Raw genomic sequence first — 17,798 nt, forward strand, 5'->3', positions numbered from 1 at the left:
GAAGCTGGGGCCTGGTTGAAACAGGCTGCAGATTTACATCATGGAGGCACCCATGACTTGATTCTCTGCCTTGCTTTAGATATGTATCGCCATGAATTATAAATAACAGCTGCATTTCTTTTTTTTTTTCTATAGCTATAGTATCACTAGTACCCTGCTATCCAATTACTTACTCGGCAGTCATGTTTCTCCATAAACTATTTTCTGCTTTGCTCATTCCTGTCGGGGTTTTCGGTAACCCTGTCAGCATTGAGCAAAGATCACCCGGAAACGTGGCTCAGGCTGGCTCACCTGTTGTTATTGATACAAATGGCATATATATTCGAGCAAGCCCTCTTAACACCGGAGGCCTGATAGCTGGTTATACTGCGCATGAAAACGGCCAGAGTATTCTTCGACTTGCTGAGTCTACCAATGGCGGTTCTTCATGGAGCTTTGTTGGCGAAGTCTACCGTGCTAATTCAACTGCTTATGATGTTGACAACGCTATGCCTTTGCAGCTTCCTAGTGGACGTATTGTATATGCCTACCGCAACCATGATCGCACCGGAAACACTTACACATACTACCGGATAACTCTGTCCTATTCCGATGACGGTGGCAAGACCTTTCTCTATGCATCAACCGTGGAGCAACAAGCAGCTACTCCAAACACCCCCAACGGCCTCTGGGAACCTTTCCTACGTGTCGCCAGGGACGGATCGCTGCAATGTTACTATTCCGCTGAGAACAATGGGGCAGACCAGGACGGCTATATGAAGCGTTCAACTGATGGAGGGTTAACTTGGTCAAACTGGATCAAGGTATCTGGAGATAATATCACGTCGCGCGATGGAATGATTGGCGTCGCCAATCTTGATAATTCAGGCAACTTGATGTAAGCTGTTTACCACCATCTGGGAATGTCAATCCGACCTTGAACTAACCATGTTACCCAAATTTAGTGCTGTTTTTGAGAATACGGAGTCTGGCCCCTTTTCCATTGACTATGTTCTATCTCACGACGACGGCAACTCTTGGGGACAGCGGGCACGCTTGTATACAGCTAAGAACGGAAAGAATGCCGGCGCTCCTCAAGTTGTCAATGTCGGTGGCACCCTTGTTACAAGCTTTATGACAAATGAGGACGTGGCCGGAGGCGGTGGCAACGGCATTGATGGAGCTCAGATGAAAGTCGTTACTAGTACAAACGGAGGTTCAACATGGGGCCCAACTACTATCACGGGTGCTGCCGGTTCCCACTGGCCTGGGCTTTATACCCTCGACCAGACCCATTTCCTTGCTCTTTATACTAAAGACGGCTTAGGTGCGGTCAGTCAAGATTACCAACTTGTCAACTGAGTACTAGCTTAGCGGTGCTATCTTAAATACCATACAATAATGGAATACTAAAGCATATGCTCCATAGACGTCGTAAAGTTTGCTGTATACCATTCAAACTAGTAACTTATACCTGTCTTTGTCTCTGTATGCTCCGTCTTCAGAGTCCGATGCTTTATTAATGCGCTGGATATCATGCCAACAGCTGCTAAGCATGCATACATTATAAACAAATTCCTCACACTGAAAGAGAAAGCGTCGAGGACGACTTGACGCTGCACAGCATCCTGGATCGTACGCGTAATGCCCACGTTTGCAGCTGCCATGCTGCCAGATAGAGCTTCAAGAAGAGATTGGCTAAGCCCAGCGGCGGCCAGGGATGATTGTCGACTGTCCATACTGTTTTGGAATACCACACCACCCGCCACAACGGATAGTGCCATGGCAAGATTGCGAATGAAGCCCAAGGACGCCGTGGCCGCCGCAGTATCGGCTTGGCTAACAGTGTTCTGGATTGCAATCATGGGGCCTTGGAAAAGAAGCGCAGGCCCCAAACCGCCAAAGATTTGCAGCCCGACCACTTTTGCAACCGATGTGTCGGACTCAAAAGTAATGTACAGCCCGGTCCCTATCGTCATGAGCGTTACGCCGACCCATGTGATCTCTCTGTAGCGTCCTGTTCGATCAATTAAAACGCCAGAAATTATTTCTATGACGGCTGTTGTTACTATCAGTGGTAATAGTAGAACACCAGCCCCGAAAGGCGAGGTTTGCCGCACGCCTTGAAAATAGAGCGGCATGTAATATTCGATGCCAATGAGTACCATGCCATGCGAAAACACAACAAGGAAAACTGCATTGTTTGACCAGCTTTTAAACACGCCCAGCGGCATCAGGGGATGCTTGGCCAGACGATGCTCGCTAAACAGGAAGAAACCGATCATGAGGGTTCCAAATATAATCAAGCAGATAACCTTGGGGCTGCTCCAAGGAAATATCGCGCCGCCGAAATCCAGTCCAACAAGAAGCAAGAGAGTTACTGCCAGGATGGAGAAAGTTCCAAACCAGTCAATGACTTTCATGCCTTCGATTAGTCTGGTGCGCGGGTTGTGGACGTCCAACAGAAGCAACAGAATAAAGGCAGTCGCAGAGATTGGGAGGTTGATCCAGAAGCACCACCGCCAGGTCTTGAACTGCGTAAAAGCACCCCCAATTAGCGGCCCAGTAGATCCAGCCACAGCCCATACGACCCCCGCATATCCCAGGTATAATGATCGCTTCCGCACACTGAAGAGGTCTGAGATTGTGATGGTCACCAGTTGCATTAGACCGCCGCCGGCAGTGCCTTGCAGTGCTCTTGCAGCGATCAGCATTGGCATGTTGGTGCTCAAGGCTGCTAGTATGCTGGCAGCAGCAAAGACGACGACAGCTATGAGGAGCATGGGCTTGCGGCCCCAAATATCGCTACATCTCGCCCAGATTGGGCCTGAAGCTGCATTTGCTACGAGGTAGGCGCCACCAACCCATACGTAACCCGACGCGGAATGCAGATCAGCGCATATTGTGGGAATTGATATTGTAACAATTGTTTGATCGAGAGCAGCGATGAAGAGACTGAGCTGCAAAGTATTGTTAGTAAGATAGTTTTTGACAAATGCTCTCGTGTAGAGTAAGTTACATATAGCGCCGATAAGATGGCATACAATCGCAATGCTGTGCGGGCTTGTGGGCGGTCTATAAGATGAAGCGGCTCAACGGGATGCTCGCTGGAAGGGGCTTCTGCGGCGAAAGGCTTTACTGAAGACGCAACGACTGCTGCCTGAGGGTCAGCGACTGTAATAACATCGATCGTTGCCATTGTTGTTCATGTAATTGAAAACATTTCAATACGAATTTTAGATGAACTGGTATAATGGAGAATTAACAGACCGACGTTTTCTGGGACTTTAAAGCTTTTGGTGACAGGGTTATATATATGATGACAAAGAAAAATAACAGCCTAAAGCCAAAGGCACAGGATTAGGCCCCGTTTTGTTGCCGGATGACTCACACTACGAGATACCCTTGAGCAACCTTTTCATTTGGAATGCTTCTACGAATGGATTTTCGAAGCATTAGTAGCTGAAAGTTGTCAGGAGTTAAAACTGATGGATCAAGGATTCTTTTCAATTCAGCAGAGAAGAGACATTTGTTATTGCTGGGAAGAACTTACTTGTTGATTCAAGGTACCGTTTCTGGATTTAGCAGATGTTTTGTTCTTTCTTCCCTCCTTTCAGTAATATACGTCTTCTTTTTTTGCTCCCTCGCTTCTTCTTTCATCTTAACAATCTCTAGCCCGTTCTTTTACCTTCTTTGGCTTGAAGAAACTTATTATATAGCTGTATTTAGCACAGCTTTGTATTGTTTGAATGGAGCCGTGCCCCTAGACTCTTGGGCGCATGGATTGCATTGTAGAGAGTTTTAGCACATCTCCGCATAGAACCGATAGAATATATTGAGGATCACAGAAGTGTATTACAATACAAGAGCGAAAATAATATTTAAAGCACACAGAGCGAAAGATTAATGTATCATTATAGTTAAGTTACCATCTTCATCTCTGTTGCCTTTCTCGGCATTTTACTTATGGAGGAAGCTTCTTCCCAAACACTCCCTGTTTCTTTCTCGCAGTAGAGGCCAATACCGAAGACACTCCAAGGAAACAACAAGTCGCTAATTTGGTTTGGCGAAAGAAAGCATGTTGGCATGTTTACATGTAAAAGCCAATAAGCTAGTTCTCAAGGAACCAATCTGAAGGAAAAAGGCTGAAACCGTTGGCCAAACTGAAGTCGACTCCATCCAAGCTGCTAAAAATTGAGTCGTTGAGTGAGGATACACTCATTCCACCTTCTTCATCGAATGTATCATTTCCAATTTTCTCTGCAGCGCCAGTGGGCCTGTTCTCGCGCTGAGAGCGCAAAGTGGTGACAAAATCCGGCTCGGATGTGGCATCGCTTGGTGGATTGGTTGCCCAGGCTTTGAGTGTTATCTTGCCAACTGCAACATGAAACGCAGTCTTGGTGTCAAAAATTTCAGGGTGATTCAAGTAGACGTCTGCTACTTTGCTCCAGGTACTCTTGAGCTCTGCGGGCGAAAAGAATCCCACCTTTGCTAGGCTGGTCAGGATGCACATTAGCGCATCCCAGAGGAACATTGCCTTTATTTTCCATCGAAACTTTCTCAAGTGAGGGTTACTATAGAGTGCGCAGTCGGTATCAATAATCTTCTGAGCCAGAGTGCAAAGCTGTTTCCTCTCGGGATCGCCAATGGTATGATTCATTAGTGGGGAGATTCGGTTGCGCAGTCGTGCCGCGTTGGTAGCAGATCTCACGCTCCCAAGTACTAGAACGTGCAGCGGGTTGATGATATCGCAGTACCGGAGATACTTGGTCTCAATAGAGTTTTCGACCTCGTCGATAAGCATTTCAAGTTCCCCGCTCGCTTTCAGTTGAATTGTACCACCGGTATCTTTCGTTTCGACGCCAGTCCGCGTGTACAAATTGGACAACTCTGTTTTCGTGAGACAGTAAATCATCTCAGAAGCACCTTTTTGCTCTTCAGGGTGGTGCGTCATATCGGGGTAAATCTGCAGATCATTAATGTTGAGCGGTGGTTTGGTGTCCCAGCTATTGGGTGAGATGGAAATTCCGGTGCCTGAGATTTGACCTGCGTATCCGTCGAGGGGGAGAAGCTGCCAAAACACTCGCCGCCGCATTTGAACGTCAAACGGGGGTAATCCAAGTCCCTCTCCATCGCGATGGAGTCCCATACGCTGAGCGATGCGGACCGCAATACCGGTCAATATCCAAAACAGGTGAGGATCAATTTGTGTGCGAATGGAAATCAGAAAGAGCACGTACGCCTGGATGATGGGCATTTGTGTTGTCTTCAGCCATGATGCATTCACTAGGGCTTGCCAAACGGCATGTTGGTACTTGGACATTAACTCAATGCGCGACTGCCCGAATTCGAGCACACAAGCCTCATCCGACATGGAGAATACGGCAAAGTGGTATATGGCGAAGAGCAAGCACTCGTCCGCTTTTGACGCCATGGAGGGCTTCCGAGAAACTGTTTCAACCATTCTTGTTGTTGTCGGAATGTGTAGGATTTTGCAAAGAGGCTCGACATTTTCAACATGCGTCACCCAAAGCTTCAGTGCATCTCTGTGGCTGGGATGATAATCGGCAAGAGTTTGGCAACTTCCAAGCAGCACACCGGTTATTGGATCAGTTGTGAACAGATTTGTAGCCACTGATGGAACAGGCTGATCTTCGTCTGCATCCTCCGGTCTTTCATCTATGCTGACTAGTCCAGTATTGAGCCAGAGACCACTGCCTATATACCGGGATTTGCCGTCACTGGAGAGCAGCTCGCCAGCCGTTCTCGCATGGGACATTGAATTTTGCGTGCTCTGGCACGTCTCTTTGCCATCAGCTACAGAGAGAAGGCCATTCTCTTGTAAGATGCGCTCATATCGCACCAACCGCTCGTGCACGTCCTCGTTCCGCTTTCGCTTTCGCGGGCGCGGGGGGTCCGGTGCCAGATAGACGCACTCAAACTTGCCTTTGCCGCAGCTTGAGCATGATGGAAGCGTCTTGTCACATTTGACCTTTCTGCGCACACACTGTTGACAGGTGTAGGGCATTGTACTGCTGCGTTGTAAATCGTCAATCCCGCGCTCAATTGGGGCCTCTTTAGGCGTGGGAGCAATCGCGATAGGTCGAAAAGGCATTGCAACGCTTGACGGCCGTCGGTTACGGCTCAAGTTTATCCAATGACTTGTTCCGCTCGGGTGGGAATGAAAAGAGTAACGGATGTAATCTGAAGTGCAATAAATGCAGCACGGGTGCGCAACACGGGTCCGAAGTACATCCTTGGCTCCGATTGGCTAGTGGCCCCTAACTCTATTGAAGTTGGTTCATAAGATGTTATATAAAGGCACTCAAAATTCTGGCACGGATGAGAGAAGAAACAATTTTATGTTTGGTTGTTTCAGAAAACAAATTTAACAACAATGGATCAAAAACAGTCGGACTTGGAAGCAGCGAATTTACCTGCGGAAAACATCAATGATCCCAATCTCGTCACCTGGGATGGACCGCAAGACCCAGAGAACCCAAAGAATTGGCCGAACAAGATCAAATGGCGCTATACGGTAGCGGTGTCGTTCTTCACATTCATTTCCCCTGTCTCATCTGCCATGATAGCGCCAGCTCTATCTAAACTGGGCGAAGACCTCAGCATGAACAGCAAACTGGAGGTCGAATTGGCCCTGTCTATTTTCATCCTCGCCTACGCCATCGGGCCAATTTTTTTCGGACCCGCATCTGAGCTTTACGGAAGGGTGCGTCTACTGCAGCTTAGCAATATATGGTATCTTGCATGGAACCTAGGCTGTGGCTTTGCACAGACTCCGGCCGAATTATTTGTCTTTCGCTTTTTAGCTGGTATTGGCGGAAGCGCCCCTCTTGCTCTGGGAGGAGGCGCTATCAGTGATATCTGGAGCGCCGAGGAACGTGGGAAAGCTATGGGAATTTACACTCTCGCACCGCTTCTGGGTCCGGTTGTTGGGCCGATTGCTGGAGGCTTTATTGCCGAGTACACTACCTGGCGTTGGGTATTCTGGTCATCTAGCGTCGCAGCTCTGTTTATCCAGGCCATAGGCTTGATATGGCTCCGCGAGTCGCATCCAGATACCTTATTACGAAGGAAGCGAGATTTTATCGTGAGAGCTACAGGAAACCACAAGCTGCATACTGGAAACCTCGAGTGTGAAAGACTTGTGGAGAAAATCGGCAGGGCTCTGCAAAGACCATTTCGCATGTTCACAACCCAACCGATCATCACGGTTATTGCAATCTATATGGCGTACCTCTTCGGGACACTTTATCTGATGCTCGGCACATTTCCAGAAATTTGGACAGGATGGTATGGCGAGAGTGTGGGTGTTGGCGGGTTAAACTACCTCTCTATCGCTATCGGTTCTTTCGCGGGTCTTTTACTCAACCTCTTTTTCATCGATCGAATATACCGCAACCTCAAGGGCAGAAACAACGGTATTGGGCGGCCTGAGTTCCGAATGCCAACCATGTTCATCGGTTCCATCATGGTCTCCATCGGTCTGTTCTGGTATGGCTGGAGTGTACAGGCCCGCCTCCACTGGATCATGCCCAATATTGGTGTCGCCATTTGCTCGGCAGGGACTATGGGGTGTTTGCAGGGCATGCAAACGTACATCATCGACAGCTACCCGACCTACGCGGCCAGTGCTATGGCTGCTTGCGCGTTTCTCCGCAGCTTGGCGGGGTTTGGATTCCCTCTCTTTGCTCCATACCTCTACAGCGATCTAGGTTATGGATGGGGAACCAGCGTTCTCGCCTTTGTTAGCATTGGCGTGGGTATTCCGGCACCCTTTGCCTTTTGGATTTTTGGAGACAAGCTAAGAGCTCTGTCAAAATATGCTGCGAACTGAGAGCTGGGTGGAAGGCACAGACTCCAAGCGGTATATCCATGTGGTGCTATCGTCACCACGGCTGCAATGGTGCTCTTAAATAGAGCGATAGGAATTCATAGGCAGAAAACTGCATGAAGAGTATGCGGAATACGAGATACTATTGATACCTAGTAGTATATGTTTACCACTATTTACTTATTACTAAAATATTTGATACTTACTAGTAAATTGATCTAGCTATTCCAAGTAAACATTTAGTGACTTAGCACCCAAAGCAAACCTTGGACAAAGTAGCCTAGCAGCGCGCGCGGCTTACAGTATAATATTCTCAGCTAGTGTAGATCTTGCATAAGGCATCCTTGATCTTGATATTAGCTAACATCGCGCGCGGCTTACAGATACAATATTTTCGGCTGATTTTGAGATTGGCTTACAGCACGCGCGGCTTACATGTATCTATTATTTCCTCAGCTATTGTAGAACTTGAATAAAGCATCCTTGGTCTGATGGCTAGCTGACCGTGCGCGCGGCTCTGAGTAATATTATCAAGTGCCTCTATGAGGTTGCCTGCATGGCGACTGGTAGCCATTGCAGTCGGCCGAACTATTCCAGTTCCTTTTTTAGCTGTGATTTGTGTTACTGGATGTACTATAAGATAACTCTTGTACCCAGCAGCTTCATGCCCGATTTGCAATGACTTTGGTCAACATACATTAACGAGACATTGTAACCATCTGAGGCTAGTTCAAAATGCAAATTTTATCCGTTATTGGGACGGCCGTCATTATGGCGTTTATCAGCTGCGCGGGAGCCTCGCCGACTCATCAGGCTCGAGATACGTCCTCCCTTTACCCCAACATTGCTGATACTAGCCACGCTACGCCTGCACTCGTCGATTTTCTTCACGACTTTTTCACTATCAAGAGCCTTCACGACATAGATGGCTGGGCGTCGTACTTTGCACCCAGTGGAGATGTCTATTTCGACGCTATAATCGGCTTCGGGGTGGATAAAGCAAATATGCCATCTGCCTTTTCGCAATTTATAAGCCAGGGCAAGCCGGACGGGAGATCCTATCCCCTTAAGATCATCGGCGACATGAACAGTGCGGTAGTTTTTGGTGAAGATACGCCAGACATGTTTGGATTTGAAACTCGCACTATAGCCGCCGTGGACTTCAAAGACGGCAAAGTTGCGCGATGGGTGGACTACTGGGATGGGCGACACGACGGGCTTATTGCATTGAAAAGCCCTAGCGACGAGTTCCCCAAGACATTTGGCGAATCCAACATAACAACGACACCGAATCCTGTGATACAGAATGTTACTTCCCAACTTAACGACGCCCTTTCAACTGGCAACAGCATTGTAGCCGCATCGCTGTTTTCATTCGATGCCATCTTTGAAGATCGTACCACGCGGACTCGAATAGAAGGTCGAAATAGCATACAGCAATACCTTTTTCGAGCACTGACCAGTGTACCTTACGGTAAGGGTACTACCGTTCGACATGTTGTAGGCTCCTCGGGGGGCGGTGCCTACGAGTGGATCGGTTCCCCTACAGCGCCTACTCAGAATGGCATATCGGGTTTCAAGCTGGACTCTAATGGCAGCATCACAAAACTTTCTACTGTGTGGGATTCCTCGCAGGTGAATAATGCAACCATGGAGATGCTCGTTCAACTTGCCGTTCAATTGTAATGATACATGTTGGAAATTGAGTAAAACTTATTGCAATCCTATTGTTAGTGTCTTTTACACTACTCTGGAGAGAGATTCCTAGGATATCTTTATAGAGGCTGCCCGTGTATTCTTATTCTTGTTAGGTTCTGCCATAATGTGGACTTTAGCTATACATTTAGAACTATAGAACACCTAAATACCAGTTACAGATGGCCTTACAACAACATTGCAGATATCTGAGTTTTCTAGACATACTATACTTATACTAGCTGCTACCATCTAGATACCATCGCTCAACGGACAATAAAAACTTTCCTTTCCAGATATAGCCCAAACTACTAAACTCACGAAAAGAATGGCAACGTACATGCAGAGCTGATGACAGTGTCTAGTCTGTGGAGGTAGCTTAGGTCGCTGTATTCATCTTCATCAGCTTCAAGGTCTCGCTGTGACCACACCATTTCAAGGCCCGCTTTTATACGCATGAGGCTGCTGTCGTTGTGTTTTGCCCCAGTCTTGTGGATAAGTTCTAGTAAGAGCATTCGTTCCTCATCATTGCGTGCTTCAGAACCAAGTATCAGGAGCGGGAAAGATCGCTCGCATGTGCTGAGCTTTCTGATGAGGTGAAATCCGCGGTCGATCAAGCCATCGACCTGATGGTCTAGACTACAAGAACTTGCTGATCCATTAAAAAGGTAGACGAGAGTTGCAAGGTAATAAAGCTCTGCTATAATGTCTTCTCCCTCATCTGACTCTGATACAGCGGCCTTAGGTACGGGGTTGTTGATAAGTATACTCTCTAGTGAGCGGAGTTTACTTTGGTACTCGGCAGCCTGAGCTCGGGGATCATGGGGCTGAACGAGAATATCGCATACAGCAGCAATAGGTCCCAAAACTGTCCGAATTGAGGTAGTGCGATTCAGTAACTATAGTAGCAAAGTCAGCTCAGGCTACTTTGATGGCGGCGACTATTTGTGCGATAAGTCCGTCGTGCTCGGTTGTACTTACTAAGGGAGATTTCCCACGACACAGGGCAATCTCATCTGCAGTGGAATGTGGTAATGTGGAAGGGTGGCGCCAATGCCGTATGACAAACCATGACATAATGTCCAAATAGTAAATCCAATCTAGAACAGGATTGAGCTCAGCTTGATCTGATCGTTTGTCAAGACCTGTGGTTTGGACGATGCGCTTGGCACCGTCAACATAAAGCACCCATTGGCCTGAAGACTCGGAGTGGTGCTGGGTCTCAAAAGTGGCCAAAAGCATGCAGGTAGCAGCATGTTGTGCGGACTCCAGAGCATCTGGGTGTCCGGATTTGGCTGATTCCGCCAGGGCGTTGATGGCAGCGATCTTATACCGGAGAGCCAAATCCCGCAGACCGTCACGATGCAGTGAGGATACGGCCAGCAGTGATGATTTGAGCGCGAAGGTGGGGAGTGTGTTGCTAGAAATAGTCATACGAAGCAGAAGATCTCGCAGACGACCAGGATCGACCCCTAAAATTGACAGCGTCGAGTAAGATACATTGGCAACTGCAAGAGAAGAAAGTCAGCAACAGTGACCCGCCAGCCAAGCAGACTTCGAGAACGACAGGCTTACAATAGTCTACTAGTTCCAGAGTGTTGGAATCAGGATTGCCTGGAGACCAGGGCAGAGGCGGTGGAGGGAATACAAAGTGGACCGGCTGTCTCTCATCTAAGTGCGCGAGCCGCAAAATCGGGTCAGCTCTCAGCCCGCTTTGGGCTTCCATGGACTTATTGATTACAAATTTGGAACAAGACTTACATCTTCCAGTTCGCAGCTTTCGAAGATAGTGGTACATGTCGATGTCTCTGGATGATGTGTGTACCAGCAGCAAGGTAGATCGGCGTTTTGCGACTACTTGTGCTGGGTGTGAGCGCGAGTTTGACATGCCTACCATGGCTCTTTTGGAATCACTGGTTCGTGGCCAGGAGAGTCGCACACCGTAGCCCAAACATTTCCGATCCGACTTGATGCAATTTGAACAGCTTGGGACTTGGCGGTCGCAGGCAACCCGGCGATCTGCATACGAATTTCATTTGGGGGTCTCCCGTCAGTGTATCCATCTTAAAGCACCCAATGAAAGGGCTGAAGCTCTACCTTTGCAAGTCCAACATCCTCTTCTAGTCTTATTCTGCTGGTCAGCTGCATGCGACGCCATACAGTTTGGGTGTAGCTGGAATACGTGAGTCAACTTTTCGCGAAGCTGAGTTTCAAGCGGAAGAGAGAGTATGCGCGGAAGAAAGCAGTAGATAGCTAAGCGAGGAACCGTCACGTAGGTGCAAAATGCGTCTGGTGAAACTCCGACAAGTTTGATTCCCCGTCAGCCCAACCAGGAGGGGCGGTCTGGGGCTTCCCCGGGCTTAGCATAAACCCGGTGAAAGCCCCCAGTCGATCTTGGGTGGAAGACCAATCAAGGAGCTAGATCGGAACCAGCCGAATCCACCAGGGCAACTTTTCACGAGCTTTTGAAATTCCACTTCGTCCTCGGCGCGGGTCGCAACTGATGCCCGAGTTCAAGACAGGCATGCACTTGAAGTAAAATTCTTTCAAGTCCGCCGCCTAGCAACTATCCGCGAGAATACAGCCAAGTGATTGAAATGCAATTTGATGGAAAATGCTAGATATTTACCACAACCAACAATGGGTGCCAGAGCTGTGGACCACGCGATGACTTTAACAATATATAAAATGCGATGCTTTCCCGTTCATATCCCACGTATACATGACCACCACGATCAATAGCGGTGTATTGACTGTCCCTGAAGCACCTATTCTTCACTACCTCTCGTAAAAGCTTGTCAACATGGCCTCTTATCTTATTACTGGCGCGTCGCGAGGCATTGGAGTACGTATCTGTTAGGCACCTACGATTGTGTAAACAATTATCAACTGACCATATCCTACTATCTTTAAAGTTTGAGTTCGTTCGACAACTATCCGCCGATGCCAATAATGTTGTTGTTGCTCTGGTCCGCGACAAAGAGGCAACAGAGAAGAAGATAGCCGCGGAGATAACTGCCTCAAACATCACTGTCGTCCAGGCTGACATGACCAAAGTCGAAGAGCTCCAAGCTGCTGTCGCCATCGTATCTAAGATAACCAATGGTAAACTCGATTATGTCATTGCCAACGCGGGCAAGATCTCGGACTGGTCCGGCCTGGACGATGTCCAGGATCTGGGCTTGGCAGACCCTAAGCTGCTGGAAGAAGACATGTTAGACCTGTTCCGCATAAATGTTGTCGGTAACGCGCACCTATTTAATCTTGTTGTTCCGCTTGTCCGGAAAGGCACCGCGAAAAAGGTCATTGCCATCTCGTCAGGCTTGGCCGAGCCAACCATGACCAACAAGTGGAAGCTGACTCTCGGTTACCCTTACGTGGTCAGCAAGGGGGCGCTGAACACTCTTATTACAAAATTCCAAGCGCAGTATATCGATGAAGGAATCCTTTTTCTGGCTGTATGCCCCGGGACAGTCGACACAGGCCACTTGCTCAATCCCAACGAAAAGCAGCAAAACAACCTCATGGCTATGGGAGCAGCGTTTCAGACGTATCAGCCTAATTTCACAGGGCCTGTACAGCCCTCGGAAGCAGTCACAGACGTACTCAAGGTTATGCATAACGCTACTATTGAGAAAGATGCCGGAGGATTTGTATCGCATTTAGGGAACCAGCAGTGGTTGTAAAGTTATATAACTGGCTACAACCCATTTAGTCATAATTGTAGCAATAGGTCTATGGGCTAATATAACTCTCGTTTCCACATAGACCAAGAGTCGACTGAGCAAAAAAATAGAACGTGTTTTCGGTCTTCAACTGTATGAATGCTATAAGCCATGCGCTGGTTATAAACAATAACTTCTTGCGCATACCCGACGATGCAATCTATGTTTATGCTAAGTTTTTTTTAAGTAGCAAAAGGCTCTAGGACAGGCTCTGGCACATTGTCAAATTTCCACTTCATCTCCTCCTGCAAAAAGCCTACGCAGATCAGAGCTCACGTACGTTAATACCGAATACTGTGAGACTTTGACATCTTCAGTGTTTGTCCCACCTATGTTTACTCTCCTTTGTGATTGTGTTGGTTTGCGCCATGTCAAAGCCGGTTAGCCATGCTGGTTGCGAATAATCGGAACGAAAGGATCGAACGCATGAAAGTATCCACAAAGTACTTCCTTTCTCGATTGATACCTAAGAATCTGTATATTCAACGGGTTTAATACACTTGTTACCTCGATCATACATCAAAACCTCATAACAAATTTCAGTCTTGGCATGTAGGCAGTTTGGTAGCGTGGTTGGTAAACTGTTTTGCACAAGCTGATGAACATATAAATTCCAGAGACCTGGACGAAGTTCTCGAAGCTGGACATACCGACTAGTAGTAGGATGAGTCATGATCCACACTTCCATGAGCTATTGAAGGTAAGCAGTCACGTTGTTTTGTCGAATTGAACAACAGCATATATATAGATGCATGGCACTCTTTTCGTGAGACCAATGATTTCTTTCTCCACTCAAATCATCTAAACATGCTACCCCTGATATTATATGTACATCATGTGTTTATATACGGGTACCCGAAATAGGCCTTTGTCAAGCCCAAAGTGTATGTACTAGAAATGAATTCCTGGTTGATCAGCGTAACGTCCTTAGACCCCGGTTAGCCTTTGAGGTTTTGCTGCGTATTAACTAAAACTATAGTCGAACTAGTTAGTAACAACACCGCAGCTGCCAGGGTTGCTATCACAAGTACAGCGCGACGGCGCATTGACCCAACCAGTCAGTCGGCTATTGTAGCGTCTTTTGTTAGCATCCAGAAACTCTGATTTGAGCGGTGTAAGAAGCATGGAATATAGGCTTACTTTGCAATGTCAGAAGCATAGCAGTGAGTAGCAATGTTACTCTGAAGGTTACCGCTCTTAGAGATGGATCCAGAGTTGTAGATACGAGCACCGCGATAGAAATCGGAGACATCACCGTGGCCAGACTGGTTGATGCAGTTGGCCAAGCCGTCACCGGATGAGGTACCAGCGGTTCCCTCTCGGATCATCTGGTAGATGGTGGCGGAGGGGCAAGGCTTCTGTACGGTATGGTTGTCGTTGCAGCTGCCCACTCCATTGTGATCTTTGCAACGGTTAGTGCTCTTCTGCTTTAGAAATTGAAACCCATCTAAGAGGCTGTGATTACTCACCCTGCATCAAACCTGGGTTCCTAACACCACCGGAGGTAGTGTTGACACGTACACAGCCGTGTGATTCCTGCATCAAAATGGCGAGCACGAAACGGTGATCGACTCCAGTTGCCGCTGAAGTCATTTGAATGCCGTCCCAAATAGCTCCCTATTTCAATTCATACCGGGTGAGCAATTTGGTTGTGGCAGAATTGATTGATAGGGAAACTTACCACTTCAGGGCCATCGGTATTGGGAATACGACCATCCTGGTTACCACAGGCAGCGAACATCTGAGGCTTATAGTTGTTGAACATGTTCTCGAAAGAAACCCAGCGGCTCTGGTCTGGCCAGCCAGCAGATGTGCTTCCGCTGCCAAGGTACAGCGTGTAGCTGTCAACACCATCGCCCGCACCCTCTTGAATGTTTGAGTTGTCAAATCTGGCAATGTTGCCGTTGCTGACCTTCTCGCCAGTGGCACGGGCAGAAAGCTTAACATTGGCAGCAGAGGGAACATCGGGACTGGTGCGAGAGGGCATCCAGTTTCCTTGAGGGACGGAGAAGTCCACGGTATCAGGAACGGGTTCAGTAGGCGCCTTGATGATGGAGGGAGGGAAAGCAGCAACCATAGCCGCACCGGCAAGTAAGGAGACAGAAAACTTCAATGGGTTAGCTGGCACTGGCTTTGAGAGAGGAGAGGACCATTACCTTCAACATGGTGATTGAGATGGATGGTATGCTGAATAGAAAGAGACTGGGATTCTGTTATTGAGACTGGATCGATTGCTGAGGAGTATTTCTCTGAGAATCAGAATCTCAGCTCTTTATATACATCTTCACGATGTTCTAGATTCTCCAAGACCCATAAGCATTATATTTAACTATTATTCCAACTGCCTCTTTAATTATCATATCAACTGCCTATTTCATCTATAAGTTTCCAAGCCACACTACTACTGGGCTCACCTTGCTCCGAATCTCATTTTTGCCGACTCTATATTAGATCTAGAATATCAGCTGTTGATTTGAGGCGATTCTGCTTACTGCTTACAGTCTAAATGGCAGGGGAGTGCAGAGAGAAGCTATTGGCAAAGTCTAGACTTTGCAGAAACCATCCCTGTTCTTTACTAATTAAGATTTTAGATGCTTACAGTCTTCGCGCCACGGCCAATGATTGACGCCGACGCGAAAGTTATCTCAACACCTTAATCTGTCACGCTGTTGGTGGGAAGTCTCACGATTCTTGTGCATTATGTCGAATACGCGCAGGTCTGGTAGATTTCAGCTAAAGCTTTACAGTTACGATTAAGCATGTCAGACATACATCGAAGCATAGCCATGGACATATGATGAGAGAAAGAAAATGCAAGTGTAATGGCTATTCGGAAATATTGGTCGGGAGCTGCCTTTCGTCTAAGTTCGGATGAATTGGCCCGCGCATCCGAACAAGTAATCAGACTGCACCGGCCCAGGCCGAAAATACAGCTTATTAGTATTACCGTAAAGGTTTTCTGGCACTATTACAAACTGCTTGGCACTCATGGTAATATCAGTAGTCAAAATAGCTGAATTGGCAACCTTCCTTTTCGGGTAATAGCTGATGATATTGGGCAGTGCTTAGCAGGGGTATCGGCCCTTTCCACTAATCTTTTCCACCAATGCCATGTAATAGATAAATAGCAGCTGCTGTTTCTGTCTATAGCACGTTCATTACAATGGAATCATAGAATTGGCAATTGGCTGTTACTTAGTTGGTGAAAGCGCATATAATCTAAGCTTATAATAAATGAATTCGATGTGGGCCGCGGAGCTTTTAAATCTGGGATTGCGCTAGACCTTGGAACTCTTTTGAGGGCTTTGCTGCACGGATTTTACTCCCAAGACCATCTACAGGCTCAAGGGATATTGATACAGATGAGGTCAAAGGAGTATCGGCATTCAGTACAGCAATCTATTTGCAAAGCTGATTGTATGTGGAACGCAAAAGCAGACACTGGTACGAAATATAGATCATGATGAAGAGAAGTATGTTGAAGTTGTAAGAAAATAAAAGTAGGCAATCAAGATTGTTTGTGTAGCCCGAGGTGACTTTGCCAGGAGTGGATGGTCGTCGCGAAGCTTCTGTGACTAACTTGGACACTCATTGGAGCAGCTGTAATGCCATATATGAACATCATGTACATAAGCAGTCTTGGGTTTATGGCGCCCGTGAGCTGCCGGAAATCTTTTCGAACAGTGTCGCGTCGACGGTCACTAGCGCAAATTGACCGAAATGCTGATAAGCCGACAATGAAAACCCGTTATCATTGTTCTCAGCGATATATTATAAGCCTCTCGTCCAGTGGTAGTGTATAATGAAATACTCTTCTCCTACTACATTAAATAGGGACCCACAGCTGCGATAACAATAACACCTGCAATACCAACAACATTTCTATTGCCAGCGGCGACAGGCAAACCACCGGTTGGAGTAGCAGCCCCACTGCCCGTGGGTTCGACGGCGCTAGAGCCCGTCCCAGACTTATTAGGGATAATAGTGAACGAAGGACCAGAGCAAGATGGTGTAGCCACTGCAGAGCGCGTCACGATGTCGTTTGTCGATGAAGGTGGTGGGCAGGCACTGCAGGTAATTGTAGACTCGGTCGCTGCCTCAACGCCATAGAAAGCTGTAGAAGTATATATTAGTACGAGGTTCAGGCGGATCTCTTATCTCCTATGAATAGAGGCTTACCAGACAGACCGGCCACGATATAGGAGAGCTTCATATTGGCAGCGAGGTGACTGGAAGAACAGCTTGGCCTGTGGGCAAAGAATCACAGACTAACGAACGAAGGATGCAGAGAAATGAGACTTTGATGCACAGGAGAAGACGGAGGCAAAGGCTACTAAAGTAATGATGGGGATAATGCCGGACTAGCTGGCCAGACACTTGTGCGAAATGCCAAGAGGTCCGACTTTCTTGCCCAACCCTGCATAGCAGCCAACACAATTAGTCAAGGCGCCATCGAGCGGCCGATGAGTCCCCATCGAGATCAATCTCATTCTCCCTAAAAGGGTTAAATAAAATTGAATGGTTTTGTTAATAATAACGAAGACAAT

The 17,798-nt window shown here is 47.4% G+C and overlaps 9 protein-coding genes across 9 annotated transcripts; 4 read left to right on the forward strand and 5 right to left on the reverse strand.

Moving 5' to 3' along the window:
- Nucleotides 1-182: 182 nt before the first annotated feature.
- On the forward strand, nucleotides 183-1,341 carry TGAM01_v201458 (hypothetical protein; the record flags this gene model as incomplete). The annotated part of the gene is made up of 2 exons (XM_018804813.1): nucleotides 183-877; nucleotides 945-1,341. 2 exons carry the CDS (start codon nucleotides 183-185, stop codon nucleotides 1,339-1,341), a joined length of 1,092 nt encoding a protein of 363 aa, XP_018662081.1.
- A 98-nt stretch (nucleotides 1,342-1,439) lies between these two features.
- TGAM01_v201459 (hypothetical protein) lies at nucleotides 1,440-3,178 on the reverse strand (the record flags this gene model as incomplete). Its single annotated transcript, XM_018804814.1, has 2 exons — nucleotides 1,440-2,939; nucleotides 2,999-3,178. 2 exons carry the CDS (start codon nucleotides 3,176-3,178, stop codon nucleotides 1,440-1,442), a joined length of 1,680 nt encoding a protein of 559 aa, XP_018662082.1.
- A 912-nt stretch (nucleotides 3,179-4,090) lies between these two features.
- TGAM01_v201460 (C6 transcription factor domain-containing protein) lies at nucleotides 4,091-6,094 on the reverse strand (the record flags this gene model as incomplete). Its single annotated transcript, XM_018804815.2, has 1 exon — nucleotides 4,091-6,094. One exon carries the CDS (start codon nucleotides 6,092-6,094, stop codon nucleotides 4,091-4,093), a length of 2,004 nt encoding a protein of 667 aa, XP_018662083.1.
- A 282-nt stretch (nucleotides 6,095-6,376) lies between these two features.
- TGAM01_v201461 (major facilitator superfamily transporter) lies at nucleotides 6,377-7,834 on the forward strand (the record flags this gene model as incomplete). The annotated part of the gene is made up of 1 exon (XM_018804816.1): nucleotides 6,377-7,834. One exon carries the CDS (start codon nucleotides 6,377-6,379, stop codon nucleotides 7,832-7,834), a length of 1,458 nt encoding a protein of 485 aa, XP_018662084.1.
- Nucleotides 7,835-8,566: 732 nt separating this feature from the next.
- TGAM01_v201462 (hypothetical protein) lies at nucleotides 8,567-9,517 on the forward strand (the record flags this gene model as incomplete). Its single annotated transcript, XM_018804817.1, has 1 exon — nucleotides 8,567-9,517. One exon carries the CDS (start codon nucleotides 8,567-8,569, stop codon nucleotides 9,515-9,517), a length of 951 nt encoding a protein of 316 aa, XP_018662085.1.
- A 326-nt stretch (nucleotides 9,518-9,843) lies between these two features.
- TGAM01_v201463 (hypothetical protein) lies at nucleotides 9,844-11,423 on the reverse strand (the record flags this gene model as incomplete). Its single annotated transcript, XM_024548769.1, has 4 exons — nucleotides 9,844-10,425; nucleotides 10,508-11,034; nucleotides 11,102-11,197; nucleotides 11,288-11,423. The coding sequence occupies 4 exons, from the start codon at nucleotides 11,421-11,423 to the stop codon at nucleotides 9,844-9,846; spliced, it is 1,341 nt and encodes a 446-aa protein (XP_024406585.1).
- A 906-nt stretch (nucleotides 11,424-12,329) lies between these two features.
- On the forward strand, nucleotides 12,330-13,212 carry TGAM01_v201464 (hypothetical protein; the record flags this gene model as incomplete). Its single annotated transcript, XM_018804819.1, has 2 exons — nucleotides 12,330-12,371; nucleotides 12,442-13,212. The coding sequence occupies 2 exons, from the start codon at nucleotides 12,330-12,332 to the stop codon at nucleotides 13,210-13,212; spliced, it is 813 nt and encodes a 270-aa protein (XP_018662087.1).
- Nucleotides 13,213-14,387: 1,175 nt separating this feature from the next.
- On the reverse strand, nucleotides 14,388-15,416 carry TGAM01_v201465 (hypothetical protein; the record flags this gene model as incomplete). Its single annotated transcript, XM_018804820.1, has 4 exons — nucleotides 14,388-14,653; nucleotides 14,721-14,868; nucleotides 14,933-15,358; nucleotides 15,408-15,416. 4 exons carry the CDS (start codon nucleotides 15,414-15,416, stop codon nucleotides 14,388-14,390), a joined length of 849 nt encoding a protein of 282 aa, XP_018662088.1.
- A 1,656-nt stretch (nucleotides 15,417-17,072) lies between these two features.
- Nucleotides 17,073-17,464, reverse strand: TGAM01_v201466 (hypothetical protein; the record flags this gene model as incomplete). Its single annotated transcript, XM_018804821.1, has 2 exons — nucleotides 17,073-17,365; nucleotides 17,431-17,464. The coding sequence occupies 2 exons, from the start codon at nucleotides 17,462-17,464 to the stop codon at nucleotides 17,073-17,075; spliced, it is 327 nt and encodes a 108-aa protein (XP_018662089.1).
- Nucleotides 17,465-17,798: the final 334 nt, after the last annotated feature.

This window comes from Trichoderma gamsii, assembly GCF_001481775.2.
Source record: "Trichoderma gamsii strain T6085 chromosome Unknown Scaffold_3.2, whole genome shotgun sequence".
Classification (NCBI taxonomy): Eukaryota; Fungi; Ascomycota; class Sordariomycetes; order Hypocreales; family Hypocreaceae; genus Trichoderma; species Trichoderma gamsii.